The sequence below is a fragment of the Tyto alba genome, unplaced genomic scaffold (genome assembly GCF_018691265.1).
Source record: "Tyto alba isolate M040663 unplaced genomic scaffold, T.alba_DEE_v4.0 Super-Scaffold_14, whole genome shotgun sequence".
NCBI lineage: Eukaryota > Metazoa > Chordata > Aves > Strigiformes > Tytonidae > Tyto > Tyto alba.
The window spans coordinates 23562619-23578608 of NW_024881276.1; the positions used below are offsets into that span (position 1 = coordinate 23562619).

The following is a 15990-nucleotide window of genomic DNA, read 5'->3' on the forward strand; positions in this document are numbered from 1 at the left end:
CGTCCCGCGCAGCCGCCGCCCACACCCACCCGCCTGGGGCTAACAGATCCCTGTCGCTGTTCCGGTGCGCGATCGTGAGCCCAGCAGAGCCTGCATGAGGGGGGCTCCATTTCACGTCGACTTGCTGGTACAGTAAAAAAAAAGAGAAATTGGGGGAGAGCAAACAGTCCTTCTTGGGTAGAAATTTCTAAAAGGGTTCGCAAGTTTGAAATGCAGAAAAATGCATTAAGCATTTGTTTGTATTCTCAACTTCTCTAGAATAGCCTCGTAACAAATTATCAAAATCACCTTAAAAACCTACATGAGAATAAATTTTCCAGCCCATCCACAGTTATGCCTCCAATCTCCTTTAGAATCCACTTCCTGCTTTGATCCACCAAAGGTGGAGGCAGCGAACACCGAGCAGATTAAGTCCCATTTTGCCCAGACTTCAGAAGAAATAGGCACTCTTCCAGTAAGCTAACTGAAGCCAATCTGTACCCTTGTTTTCTCCACAGCTGACACCCTAGGCAGTCAAAGTCAAACTATGTGACAACTGTAAAAATTATGTCGAAGTTGGGGAGAGCACAGTGGCAATAGAGGCGAATGTGGAAGCGAGTGTCATTCCCAGCTAAGGCAGCGTGCAATAGCAGCCCCCCACTCACCCAGGGCACTTGGCCCCGACCCCCCGCCCAGCCCTGCCAGGCACCGGCCCCCACAGAAGCCTCATCCCCTCATCTCACCAACCATGGAAGTCTGAAACGACCTCTGTGGTTTACTGAGTGTACAGCAATTTAGCATCAGACCACTGGGGAGTCTCCACTGGCAGCGATCCTCCGTGTACTAGTTTCATCTGTGAGTTCATACATCTGGGAAAAATGACATGTACACATGTACGTGGGACACAAATATCACAAGTATCTCTGCAAATATTTCTACCAGATGCCTGCAGGCTGTAAACATGAGACTTTCTTATTTTCTACGTACACAAAGGCCGGAGTCAAAGTTAATTTCCACCTTTAATAAGCTCATGATTCTTTGTTATTTAATATTCTGTAAAAAGGTATTACAGATTGATAGATTATTGCATCGACTTCTAAAGAACATGGACAGCCTTGAGGCTGAAACTACAATATCATATACATTATGTAGTCATTGGTACTATATCTAGTACAGCATGAAGAAAAATACTTTAAAAATAAACAATATTTAACCAAAAACATAGAAATGGAGCTTTCTTTCTTACAGTATGGCTACATATCTATATTCCAAGAATAACATTTTAAAAAATGCTAGATCTTGAAAGGTCATAGATAAAAAGAGTCATGATGAAGATGAACCAGTTTTGCCCAGAAATGCTATGATGAGCACACTGCACAGTTTTTCAGCAAACCCTAGTTTCGCCAAGCTTCAAGAGGCAAAAGCCTGAAATGTAAAAGCTTCCAAGTTGCCTAGCTAGTCCACTCGTCTTGTTCTGGAAGGCCCAGTGAGCCACACTGCTTTAAGACAGCGTGCCACCACAACTGTTCTTCACCAACATGAATGCCATCAGGAAGAGACGATTCAAGTCCTTACGATGCCAGACCTAACAAAAAGCCTCCAACAAATCCACTGGACACCACGATGTTCTGTTTGATAAATTCTGTTGACTGAGAAGAAAAATAACATTCGTAACGAACAGAGCAAATTGTGTCTGATTGTAGCATTTAAGACTTATCACAACTGCCTAGAAACAAGAATACTAAAATTATGGAGGGGGGGTATGAGGGGAAGCAATGTGTTTAAAAACATATAAAGCTAGGTGGCAACTGCTGGCATCAAGGGAGTGAAAACTGACTCGGCTGTCTTTTAAAATGCTAACTGTATTTTAAATATATTGTTAAAGTCAAAATACAGAGGGATTGTCATAGCATTCTCATGCCAACACCACTCTTTGTTTTGATTAAAACAAGACAGTTGTTTTACAAACTCCCTTGACAAAAAAGCATGAGCACCATCATGACTTCAATTTCAATCACATGAAAAAAGTTATAAAAATACTGGGTTTTGGAAGACTAGATCATTGGAAAAGAAATACACTTCACTTCATTATGAGCCAGTTTCTTAACAACTTAATCCTACAAAAAACACTTATGATGACATTTGTGAAACAGTATTTCATGAAATAATAGCACAGAGTATAACATGTTTTATCCAACACATGTGATTTCATAAATCTTCCACTTCAAACACTTCAGATTGGCTACTAGTATACAATTAGAAGAAAGTAATATAATCTGAGGGGAAAAAAAAGAAAAAAATTAAAAAAAAAAACCCAACACAACAAGAAAAAAACAACAACAAAAAAAAAACCAACCCAACAAAAATTCCATCCTGTCCCACCCATTTGTGCAGGATGATGGAGAAGGACAGGTTAAGCTATCTGGGGTACAGAAGCAGCCAGAAAACCATCCCTCTTGAACTTCCACTTAATTTACATTAAAATTTAAGGCAATTTTTAGCAACCTATGTAACTTCATACAGGTTAAATCTGAGATGCCAAAAACTCTTCATTACAGATGCTAGTGTGGCAGCTGTTACATGGTCTGCAGCAGATTCCAAGTCAGGATTAACCGTTATTTTCACACTTCATACAGGTGATCTAAGTTTCTTTTTCAGTAAGCAAAAACAGGCTAAACGTACATTTTTAAAAAGAAAACAAAAACCATGATTAAGTTTTCAAGTGCAGAATGAAATAGCCCCAGTGACACTGATCAGTATCACAGGCTACCTCTTTTCAACATAGCACGTAACTGACAGATTCTGAACACAGATATTCTTCAAACTGTATAAAAATGAGATAAACCCCACAACTCTAGTCACAAAGTAGCTATAGCTTTTCTCCAGAAAGAAAGGTCAGTCTTTTCCAATGAAGTAATTTTGTTATCAGCAGTCTGAGAAGATTTGGGTTTTGTCTTTGTAGCTACCATGTTTTAACCACAACACTCTCAACTTTTTACTGTGCCACGATCTTACTGGCTTTCTCGCTAGCAGAGAATCTGCAGAGACTAAATGGTAATGCCAATGCCAGTCCCTAAGCAGTGTCAGCTGCAGAAATGCATTAACTTTGAAGTTTGCGTGTCATCTTTAAGAGTGAACAAAATAGAAAACTAAATGAATAAAAGAGTACAATCTGATAACTTTTAACAAAATATACAGCCAGACCATTTCCGATGCCTTCCAGTTTTGCACCTGCACTTTCAACTAATCATCACCTGCAGTGGAAGGTAAGAAAAACTGGCTGGTAGAAAACAGTTTATCACCTTAGACTTACCTCTTCAATTAGAGTATTGATTTCAGGCGCTGCCTTATTTGCACGCTTTTTTAACTGTTTTTTTGCTTTGTTTACATCTTTTTCAACCCTCTTCCAGTCAACTTGTACATATCCACTATGACTAGCAATCTAGGAAAAGAAAGAGTATTTAGTACAGTTGTAGTTAACATTTCATGAATTAAAATACAGTATCTTAGTGCCTACAAAGCTTTTTTTTTTAATTATTATTTTTTATCACAGATACAGGAAAAGACCTTGTTCCAATTACAGCAGGTACTCTGCTTCAAACACTAATATTTTCCACAGTAAGAGCAGTTCAAATCAGAACAAGCAATGGCAAAATTCAGTAGACTTGTTAATTTAATCATTCTCTATTCTTCAGTTACAAAAGCTTTAATTAACAATATTTTCCCTTCAGCATTTACTGAGAAAGAAAGAAGCATGTTCATATGACAATGACAAAAAAATGTTTCATTTCAGTTTTTCAGAATTGTGGAATTCTGATTTGTGACAGGGTATCTGGGGCTAATCAGAATCATCCTTAGAAATACTGAAAACTATTATTTTATCCTACATCATTGAAACTGTCCAACAAAAACTATTCGATACAAGAGAGTTCTCATACTTTTTACAAAACAAAGACAGTAAGTAGAAAAATAACACTGCCTATGTACAGCACAAGTTCTGTAACATCAGCAAAACAGTTAAGTTTGGGGGGATTTTTCATATCAATTTACATTCAGACACCCAAAATGGTTAAACAACATCCATGAGTTTTTTAGCATGTTTAACCATCATCCCAACCCTTTGCCTTACTCCTCTTACTAAGGTTTGATCATGGAAAAAGGTAAGATGTTCTGTTATTTGACCAACACTGACAGTCCCAGCAGTTTCCTGAAGACAATTCACTAAATAAATAAATATTTAAATGTTTATAAGATCACAGCTTTAAAAAAAAAAAAAAAAAAATCAGGCAATTACTGCATGCTCTAGAGAACAGTTAAAACAACTTGTTAGTTAGGGGGGAAAAAAAAAAAAAAAAAGAAAAAATCAAAACAAAGGATTACCGCTTATTTTAACTGCTATGACAAATAGATATAGACCACTAACTTTACAAGTAAATGACTCTTACACACAAAACTCTTTATGAAGAGTGAGATTTCTCAGGTCCTTCTTAAGGTCATGACTGGCAAATTCATGAAACTTACGGAATAACTTACGTTCTAGGCAAACAGTACAACTGGGAAATAAAAAAGTCACAAATAGTGAACTTCTGTGAAACAGACATTTAAATATACAATTTAGTAGGTTTGGCATAAAAAGAAAAGTTTCACATCACAGGCACTGAATTTTGACTTTCACATAGTTCTTTTTATGAAATAATTAATATTAGACCATCTATTTTGTTTTACAACAGCCACAATAATTAAGCAACATATTTCATCACAAATTAAAATTTCATGATCCTGAAAAAAACTAAAATGAAACAAATGTCAGACAGATTTGTCCGAATTGAAAACAAAGCTCCTATAATACCACCTACGTAAGAAAGTAAACTTCCATTTTCATCTTTGCACAAGATTTAAAAAAAAAAAAATTCACTGGACAAATGCAAAATGAACTTATTAAATTTTATACTCTCCTTTGCTTCATACCTCAAAACATAAATTCATTGACCTTGCATGTCTATCGTTAAACCATTTATCCACACAGACACTAGTGTTAGGCAGGGATCACTAATCAAGGACTGTCTATACAGTATGGAAACATGAAACCACTTTTAAAGCTGTACTGGTTGCACATCCAGGATGACATACTAGGGAAAAAAACAATGTTTCACACTGAGGTAATTTTTATTTTATGAATTTAACATTGCCACAAGAATTTTAAAAAAGCCCAAGCATTGGATTGGTGCCTTCTAACTCATAAAGCTGAAAAATAAATATGGATTGATCTACCCAGTCCAACACAATGTAAGAAAGGATAATATATTTGCTTGCTTGTAAAAAAATATAAGCAAATGAACTTTAAAAGAAACATTTCATTAAGCTGAGATTAATTAGATCAGTTACCCATATAGTACAAAGATGAGGCAGAAGTTTTTAATTAAGTTCTGTTTAGCTCTCCAGTACTTAAATCTGCATGGAAACTCCAGTTTACACAGTAAAAATTATATTAATTTTCTCCCTGAACTTAGTAGAAAAGGCCTTAAGTTCTGCTTTTGAGTGTTTGTATATATCTATGAAATAAGCAGATGACAGTGTTTTGAATATAAAATTTATAACTAAGAAAAGACCCTGTACTTCACTGCAGTGATAGTCAGAGCCTGTGTCATATCTACTTTAGCTGCAATCCTACTAATTATATAACTCTGCATGCAAGTGCAGAAATAATCCCACTGAACTCAAATGTTGGTGAGACAGACTTCAGTTTTTAACTGAAAAACCCCTATTTGCTTAAAACAGTAAATTTCATAAACACAAATTCTTAAAGTTCACTAGTATTTTTAAACCCAGCCCCTACAATAACAAACTAAAATAATAATCGCCCATTATCAGTTTCATACTTAAGATATCTATCTATCTATCTTAGAGTCACATAGGTCTATACATAGAGATATGTATATTCTTAGAGAGACATATGGGGGGTGGGTATGTGTAGCTTTCTGTATATATAGATCTATATATGTATATATGATAATGGAATAATATATATTAAATTTTACTAATGTGATATGAGATGTGTATACTTTTGTTCAAGAACTTTCAGAACTGTTGAATAATGGATTTTTTTCCAAAAAGGCAAATTGAAAAAAATACATCACTGCAGGAATACTAAAAATACGTGCATCCTTTTCTACACTAATCGAAGAAAACAGAGAATCTAAAAGAGAAGACCTCATTTTGGGGGTGATGCTGGAGAAGCATGCAAGTACTTTGTGAAACATTATTAAGAATAATGAGCAAAAAGTGTTTAAGAGCAAAAAATTTAGATAGCAAGATGGGACAGAAGAGTTTTAATTTCCTCAAAGACAAAATCTCGTATTAAAAAAGCCCAGCCAAGCCCAGGAGGTACATGTGAGCTCCCTGCGGAGCATACAGAATCCATGCATACCTTTATGTACATTCTGGTATTTAGATAGGTAGCAACCCCCATCACACTCAACCAGTTTCCAGAACAGATCTGACAAGTCTCTAACTTCAATATACAAAGATAAGGAGGGACTGAGAAATGATGCAACATTTTTGTAAGAGTTAAAACTGCAGAGGCTGTATCTTCAGCCACCATCTCCTGGCACCACTCCACTTTAGCCACCGAAACTGCTCCAATTTACCCAGGCAGAGAAACCACGTCCCTCCACATCATGTCAAAACCTGTCAGATACATGTTATTTCTTTAAAAGGCTAACTTCCAACTATCATTTGCTTCGGCTATTCCACCAAATGTTCCCTCAAAGTCTGCATACATCAACTGTCAAGTGAGATATTCAACACAAACCCAAATACAACTCTTTCTTATTAACTCCCCACCCCCAGAAGCATGTTGCTCTCCCCTCCTCACTTCACTGAGACGCCACATCATCATCATGGCACGGTATCAGTGACACCCTGTACAAGATATAGCCAAGGATATCTATCTTAAAGTCTATTTTGCTTCCTGTGTTGTTTTCGAAGATTTACTTAAGTTAAAAAATAATTTAATGAAGAATTGAATTAATCAATGGCATATTAATGGGATGAGGCAAAGTGTATTACTGAAAGCACAAATAACTGAACAAAAACGCAATTTTATGATTAAATAATAGTCAACACACAATGGAAAAACCTGCAATTTGTATGTCGACTGCAGAGCAAAAAGCAATGAAACCATGATTAAGGATATACGGGAGAGAACAGGTGCTCATTAAGAACAAGTTTTTAACCAATTCATTACAGCAGAACCACATGAATTCATACTTCCCTACTCTTCAGGATTTCAGTAAACTGATGTATAAACTGATCTACAAACTAGACATTACACAAGGAAAATCCCTTACTTGTCATGTGAAACAAAATATATTTTCCTTAATTTAGTGTATGGGCATTGGTATTATATCAGCATATTTGAAGAACTAAATCTATTTCAATAAAAAAGGATAGTTAATTGGTCAAATTAAGCTGTTGAAATATCCAGCACAAAGATGTGATAACAGATCTCAATTTTTAAAAGCTATGCAAATTCCTTAATGTGGAAATTTTATACTCTTCCTCAGACTACTTTTCATTCAATCTGTATTAATACTGAAAAACTTCTAGATCACTTACAAAAATCAAGTCTTTTTTTGCTTCTTGTACAAACTGACACTCCAAAAACATATTGTTTTCAGTTTCCTACTAGATTTCTTGAGATGAAGTCATCACAGACTGAAGAAAAAAATGCGTTTTTTTTAATTTCAGCACTGAAATGTTTCACTGAATGGGCTTTAGCCAAGAATCTTGACTTCTTTAGTTCTTGTTTTAGCAGGTAATTACAATGTCAGTATTGTAATCAGCAGTTGAAACGAAATCGGCAACTTCAGAGAAATTTACAGATAAAAAGGAAGTTTCTTGTCATGTGCTGAAACGCTCCTCTGCCCACTCAGGGGAAACACTGAAAACGTATTCATAAGGAAATTAAAATCACGATGCATGATCTTTAAATGAAAAAATTAAAGACTCCAGAAATGTAATTACACTATAGAATTTATGACTCAGCTTTAAAATGCAAAATGTTTTGTATTAAAATGAAAGACCAAGGCATTTACTTCATTCCCTTCCAAAAGAATCTGGTCTGTCTTAATTAAAAATATAGACAACACAAAATATACAACTCATGTTTCCTCTTGGATGACAATCTTCTTCAGATACACTGTAAATGAGATCAACTGAGAAATCAGATGCTCTAACTCATGGCAAATCTATGTTATATACAGGAAAGCTCCCCAGACTTCACAGCTCAACGAGCAAAAATACTGCACAAGTAATGTGTTTTAAACAATTTTTATTTTCCTTTCTCTATAGGTCTTAGTTTTAACTTTTCAGCTTCCAGTAGTCAGAAGCACTAATGAAGGCACCTGCAAGCAACATGCTGCCTGCTACCCCTGGATGTCAGGCCTCTGTTCTGCTGGGTCTTCAGTCATATTTAGGTAAGAATTGTTATTAAAGGAATTAAGACCAATGGCATTCAATATGGGAAGAGAAATTTGGATCTTTAAGTCAACTAGAAGAAAAGGATGACATGTAAATTCAAGATCCACTGCATAGATATATATATATCTGCACTGGATATATTTTATAGATAAAAAGATTGAATTATTCCTTCATGATCCAGAAATACATGTTCTGGGCTAAAGAAGTCCAGAGTACTTCCCCAAATTGATTCATTCGCTGGCATAGCACATTTTGTCAAAAATTTACACCTGGATGATTCTAAACTATTTCATATTCAACACCCTTGTAAAATTCATCCCTATGTTTAGGTACAAGCCCAATACCCAGTGATTTCTGGGAGATTTAAGAAGGGTCATCAGTACATGGTGGTGAAGTGGAATGAATGTTAATACTATAAAGCTTCACATCAAAACTATCTCTTTGAATTTTACATTGTTGTTGATGCTTGCTATTGAGTAATTCAAAATAAAATACACTTCATATATGTTGAAAACAACTTAAACCAAATAGTTCTGAAAGCATACATTCTCATGCTGAGTGCTGCAGTTCAGTTATATGTTTAGCATGGGGTTTAAAAAAAAACAAAACTAAACCCAAAACCAGGAGAGAAGATGATCATGAAGGAAGTAAGAGAACTTCACACAGCTGTGACATTTTGATGTGCTACACAGCAGCAATCAGAGGTACTATCCAAACCTTCCTGAACAAGGCTGACTACAGCAGCCATTACAATCAAAGGAATAACTAGAAGTGGGATATGCCTTTCAGAAGTCCTCCAGGGTGATGTTGTTAAGAATAATAATAATAAAAGAAATCTTTAACATCCTGTCTCAAAAAATGTTGTTTATTGAACCAGAGTAGGCATCAGTCTATTTCCTCTAGAATGATTTGAGGAAAAATCACAAGCTCACAGCTATTAAGATGTTAAGACTTGCCATCTTACAGTGTGAAATTCTCCTTAAGTTTTGTCATCTAATTTAGAGGATTTTTGGAAATATATCCTCCCCTGTCCATAATATCTGATGAAAAATGAAAACTGTCATGCCAGGTAACATTAAAAAACTTTGGACTTGAAATCCAGTTGAACAGAGGAATGCAATGAAGTTATCAGAAATCAGCAAAGCTGCAGAGGTTGAACAGATGTAACTAGTAAATACAGCATGGGGAGGAAAGAGGAAAACATGGTTTCATAATGGGACCAGAGCAAGACTACCAAGCAACCACCAAAGCAGCCTACCTCTTCTAAAGCACTGATAAAATTCTCAAACCTATTTAAAATAAACACAGCTTAAATTCCTTGATCTCCCTAACCACAGGTTTACAGGCAGTTCCTCTAACCTGGCAACACTGAATCACAAAAGCATCTCAGTTTCTGCAGAGAGGTTTCTTTTGGCTTACTACAAACTATATTACAGAATAGAGTAGATTCTGATTTACCACTGATTTTTAGAAGTGTCTCTTGTGTAGACAATATTCCAGCTGAAATGTAAGTTTTTGACTGATAAGACTAAAAAGATTAAGTAGGTAAGAAGCCTTCCTAATTAAATTCTACCCAACAGCTGTGTTTTTCCTATTGTTTAATAAACAACATTTGCCAACTTATAAAGCATGAAATGCTACATACTTGAAGCAGAAGAAAGCCACCACCTACTGCAGTTGCTGCAAGCTTTCCGACTTTCTGGAACAAAAATCCCGCACACCTTAGGAGAACAAAACAAAAAAAAAAAACCCAGTCCAATGAAGTTGTCTGCTGTAGAATGCCCCACTCCAAAATTCCCAACTACAACTATCACTATTTTTTTTCATTTAACAAAGCAAATGTAACATTTCACATTTTTTATTTTAAAAATAATAACATTTAATACAAGCAATATTTAATTAATAATGTCCAACACAAGATGAGTAATGGTTGCTAGTTCATGGCTCTCTAATGGCCCCTTTAACATAAGCTTGAGATCTCCAGACCTTGTCTATACACAAAAGCTGTATGCTGCTATTAAATGCAGCGTGCTAATAAGGCACAGTGTAGTAATACAGAAGTGCCATTGTAACAGTTTCCAAATGGAAGGTAAATATATTATACCATTTATATTAACTACACAACCCAAAAATATCTTGGGTAAAAAGAAGATTCATCTCTACCACGAGTTAAAATCAGCAAGGCCCCTCTCTACTGGGACATGGCCTTAGTCTATTTCTAAGGGATCAGGGCAAACAGAAAATTAACTTGTTTGTGGTCTCCAAACACGCCCACATCAAACAGAGACCAGCACAGATATGGGTATCCTAGAACAGTCTGGGCAGGAAGGGACCTCTGGAGGTCGTGCAGTGCAGCTGCCTTCCCAAAACTGGGCCAGCTGCAAAGTCTGACCCAACCTGGGAGCCACCTCAGGGTGCTGAGGGCCCTCACCGGGGCAGGCGCTGGACCCTCCCAAGGCTGATGGTTCCCTGACTTCTCTGGGCACCTCTGCTGATGTCTGACGGGCCCCACCCCGCAGCCCACACACAGAGGGGAATTCTTCCCCCCCCTGCATATGAACAGTGAATTCATATTTATATGCATGAATACACACAGAGAGGTATATACATCTACAGATACTGAAATACACAGTTTCCAGATCTTCCAATAAGCCAGTTTTTATGAATGCCAGGTGAACTATTCCCCAGAGGCTTCAGAGTTTATGTCTACACATGTAACTTTTAAAAATAATTTTAAGGCTACAAGAGGCAAATAAAAAAAATATCAGACTCAAAGATAAGCCTACACTCTCCAAAGCTGTGCTGAGCATGGACATGACAATTTAATTTTTAGTCTACTTCATCTTCCAAATCTTGCACAATTCTGTTTTAAAAGTTACTGTGCTACCATAACATTGTTTTTCACTGAACCTCAATTTTTTAGAGTACTGGAATAGACATATACCATTCAAATACCTTTGACAAATAACAAATACCTTGACACAGCTGTTATGGCTGTGGTCACATTTTCCAGTTTAAGTTCTCATCTTTACTGTCTAGCTTTCACCATGAATTATTTTAGTGTAACTACACTGTGGTATCTCTCTTCAGTTAACACGACAGCAGACTGTTAATGTGTTCAAAATGGCTCCAGCTGAATTTAGAGGCAAAAAAACTCTCTATGAAATGGAGATCTTTTAATTAAAAGTATATTTTGCCACACATTTTTTTTCTTCATTTTTTTTATCTATAAAATATGACTTAGCCATAATATCATAACTAGGTTTCTATATCTATACTAAGGAAATAAACTTTTCCATACAAATGGAAGTTATTTGCATTAATTTTCCATTTATTCCTTGTACTTTTAGAGCTCTGACATTTCCCCAAATCCTTTTCACAGTAACTGCTACGAGCTCCCTTAGATAACCGTATTTTACCAATACTACGGAACACTTCAGAATGATGACTCTGAGTAATGAGTTAAGAAATTGCTTGCACATGAATAATCTTGATCAATGATAAAGGAAATCCCTTAGAGGAGATAAATGTATCTGCTTCAAACAGCCTTGGAAAGGCATCTTCTAACACAGTAAACAGTCTAGGACAGTTACGGAAAGTGATGCTCCCTCACCAGCCAGTCACGCCGCCCATCACAATCTGGGTAGCTACAGAATATTTTTCTACAATTGGTCCTGAATTCCGGCCAAACACACGATTCCACCAATGGTGACGCCGTGCATATTCTGTTAAATCCAACACTTCATAGGAATCATCGTCACTTTCATGTTCTTAAAAAGAAAAAAGAAAAAAGTGATTTTCTCAGTTACACAGTAAATTAACAATCTATGTAAAACCCCCACACATTAACAGAACAGCTTTTGGTATCAACAGGCTAATTTGATGGTTTAAATTGCAGCATACAGGCTACCTACTGTCCAGCAGTTCACAGAACAAAGGATTTTGAGATTTTATGCCATAATCTTCAGAGTAAGGAATAGAAGACTATAGGGAAGATATAATCTCTAAAATCAATGATTGGCACAGAAAAGGTAGACAGGAATCTTCTACCTGTTCAAGTACAGGAACGAAGAGGTATCAGACGAAACTAGCAGGTTGCTGGTTCAGCCGAAACAAAAAAGTCTTCCTCTCCTCTCCTTTCACCCCCCACCCACTGGAAGCCCCTGTTAACCTGTGGAACAGCTTGCTGCAGGATGCTGTAGATACCAGAAGCTGATAAAGACTCTAAACAACAACAAAACAAATTAAAGACGATTAAAAAAAAAATCCACCAAAGGCTGTCAGACACAAAGACAACAACCATGGTTAATGAGGGCCTGGGCTGAAAATCATTAAAAACATTCTGAGAAAGTATCACTACGTGCTTACACCTGTAGTTAAATCTTTCTTAGCTCACCGCTTTCAGACACAGGACACTGGGCTTTCACCTGACCTACTACAATCGCTTTTATGATCTTAAACAATGTGAAGTATGTCTAACTCAAGAGAAAGTACACACTTCTCCTTTGGATAAATGAAAACTTTGGAAGATTGAGAACTTCTGGCCTAGTGCTTTCTTCAGATGGCTAGATGTTAGTATATGCTAGTAAGCCAAGAACAGATACTTCTGTTCCTTTTCCATGACAGGTGAAATAGATGAAGCTGGGACTTCAATTAAGTTCCCTAGTTGCAGTACAATTCTGTCAACATTTTCAAAATAGGCCTCTACAAATTAGAAATCCTAAATAGCACATACACTCAAGCATCAAAGGGAAGAGACAGGTTTATTTTTTTTTAAATAAAAATATTTTAAAAGCATGTCATAGTTTATTGGATATACATATATCCATTAAAATATATTTAACCAAAGTGGACTTAAGGTGAAATATAAGCTCAGCAATGACATCGAGACACTGCAGAGAGAAACAGAACTTAAATTACTACCTCGAATTATGAAGTGAGGCTGTAGATTTATTATGAATTTCAGCAGCTTTTAACTCTTACTACAAGCATGAGTAAAATGTTAAGAGAATGCAAGAAGCACCTGTAGATACGAATTCTCTCCCTTTATTATCACCTAGATGCTCGTGAGTACTAAAACATAAACGGCAAGACCCATAATGCTAAAAAGGTTTATTAAATGCTCTTTACAACGTTGAGGTATTGAAAACAAACTGTTCAACTTCTTTAAATCATGGAATGGTTCGAGTTGGAAGTGACCTCAAAGATCATCTAGTTCCAACTGAAAACAGCCACACACTGCTAGTTAGGTTCGCTGTGCCCCATAAGTTAGTGTTATTCAAACCAAAGCTTACACTCGTCTAACACGTTGCGTGGGGAAGTAACAACGCTAGCGCATTCCCTACTGATAAAAATCACTCCCTTCCCTGCGGGATAACACATAACACGGTGCCGGGGCAGAAAGCGCCGCCACGGCCGCTCCGCGCCTTACAGACGGCGGGGACGGCGGGGACGGCGGGGACGGCGGGGACGGCGGGGACGGCGGGGACGGCGGGGACGGCGGGGACGGCGGGGACGGCGGGGACGGCGGGGACGGCGGGGACGGCGGGGACGGCGGGGACGGCGGGGACGGCGGGGACGGCGGGGACGGCTCAACCCGCGTCCCCCCGCGGGTCCCGCTCCGCGGCCTGCGGGGGGGGCCCAGCGCCCGCCACCCGCCACCGCCGCGTCCCCCCCCGGCGCCGCCGTCAGGCCTTTGACGCGGCTTTCACCTGGGGAGGGGGGGGGGCGGGCTTCCGCAGCTAAACCGCTGGACGCCACCACCGCCGCTCCCGAGCCGGTGCGGCCGCTCCAGCCCTCCCCGGGACGGTCCAACGGCGACGTGCGCAGGCGCCTCGCCCCCCACCCCCGGCCGCGCGGACAGGGGGGGACGGACGGGGGGAGGGGCAGAGCCCGGGACATCCCTCCTCCGCCCCCGGGCACCAGTAAGAGGGCCGGGCCGCCCGCCAGGCCCCGAGAGGAAGGACGGCTGCCACACCGCCGCCTCCTCTCCCTCCTCTTCCCCGCACAGGAGCGGGCCGCGCCGTTGCCCACTGACCTGAGGCGGTGCGGGGCCTCCGCGCCGCCATGTTGGCTCGTGTTGACAGCCGAGCCGGGCCTGGGGCCGCCTCGCTCCGCCCCCCCACCCCCAGGGCCGCTCTGCGCCGCCAACGGCCGCGCCGCTCTATGGTCTCCCACTCACCCGCCCTCAGCCACCCCCCCCAGCCGCAGCACCGCCCCCCTCGGCCGGCAGCGCGCATGCGCCCGCCGCCCCTTCCTTTCCCCTCCCCCCCCCCGCGGGAGCGCGAGGGGCTCTTGGTGACGTCACGGGCAGCGCGGGTCCGCCGGTGGGGACTGTGGGGGTTGTAGTTCCGTGGGGGGGGGGGGGGGGGGGGGGGGGGAGGGCGCGGCCATTTTGGGCGCCGGGCCGGCGGTGACGGGGGTTCGGTTTCTCCGCGGCCGGCGCCTCAGCGGGGTGGTGGTGGTGGGCCCTTCTGGGCTGGGAGGTCGGAGGGTGCAGCCGCGGGGCGCGCCGCTCCCGCCGAGTCGCTGCGGCGGTGGCCCGGGGAGGGGTTGGCAAGCGGGGCGGCTTGTTGCCTGAGCCGCGGGAGGCTTGCTCGCCCTGGCCGTACGTGCGTGAGGTCCCCGGAGAGCCTCGGCAGCTCTGGCTGTGGATGAGAAGTGAAGGGGTGGCAGCGTTCGTGGCCGGACACGCGGCGGGGGGGGCGTTTGAAAACGCGCGTGGCGCAGCCACGGGCATTAAGTGCCCCCTAAAAATTAATAACGAAAACAAAATGCAAGGCCCCTCAAAGAACAAAAATCAATCTGAGCCGTGAAACATTTAGGAAAATGACATTTGGAATCGCCTGACCCCAGTTTACTCCCTCCTTCAACGCAACAGTGAGTGCTGTTGGTGTTGCTTTGGTGGGCCAAAAGCCACACAATTGTGTTTTACTGTTTTTATTGTGTGCGCCTCCATACAACCTTTATAGCCACAACAGAGGCAGCTGACCACAGCTTCAGGAGCATCGTGGCAACATGAACATCAAGAAATTAAGAGATGTCAATTATTGCAAATAATAAAAACTGGAAACAGTCTATTTAAAAATGTTTACAGTTGCTTAGTTGGACTCTCATGCTGCCAATACACCAGCCTGGCAATTATGAAAAAAAAACCCCAACACTTTTTCCCATGTCATAAAGCTATTTTAATGGAGTGGGACATATCTCACAACATGCGAACTAAGCACTTAAGATATTAACTAACCCCATAATTACCCCAGTCTTAACATCCATGCAAAAAAAAAGCCCACAAAACACCATGTTCTACATGAAGGTACTGCTTAAATCAAATCTGAGATTGAAGTTAGCATATAAAATTTGAAGTTAGTGTATAAAATAGTGGTTTGCATATTAACTGATTTTTATTACAAACATTTGGCATCATGACAAACAGGTGATAGCATGCCAGACAGAACTGGGTAATATATTGTTTTCCTTAAGACTTTCAATAAATCTATTTCTGTATGGAGCACAAATTTGTCGCTTGCA

The 15990-nt window shown here is 40.0% G+C and overlaps 1 protein-coding gene across 1 annotated transcript; it reads right to left on the reverse strand.

The window, feature by feature from the left end:
- Positions 1-985: 985 nt before the first annotated feature.
- FUNDC1 (FUN14 domain containing 1) lies at positions 986-14627 on the reverse strand. The gene is made up of 5 exons (XM_042788832.1): positions 14498-14627; positions 12074-12230; positions 10106-10181; positions 3293-3421; positions 986-1628 (listed from the first exon to the last, which is right to left on the reverse strand). Exons 1-5 carry the CDS (start codon positions 14526-14528, stop codon positions 1551-1553), a joined length of 471 nt encoding a protein of 156 aa, XP_042644766.1. The 5' UTR covers positions 14529-14627; the 3' UTR covers positions 986-1550.
- Positions 14628-15990: the final 1363 nt, after the last annotated feature.

Coding starts and splice junctions, on each gene's coding strand:
- FUNDC1 (XM_042788832.1), bottom strand. CDS start 14,528: ATGGCGGCGCGGAGGCCCCGCACCGCCTCAG. Junction 12,231..14,497: donor GAGGCCCCGCACCGCCTCAG/GTCAGTGGGCAA, acceptor TTTCTTTTTAAG/AACATGAAAGTGACGATGAT. Junction 10,182..12,073: donor ATGGGCGGCGTGACTGGCTG/GTGAGGGAGCAT, acceptor TGTTCTCCTAAG/GTGTGCGGGATTTTTGTTCC.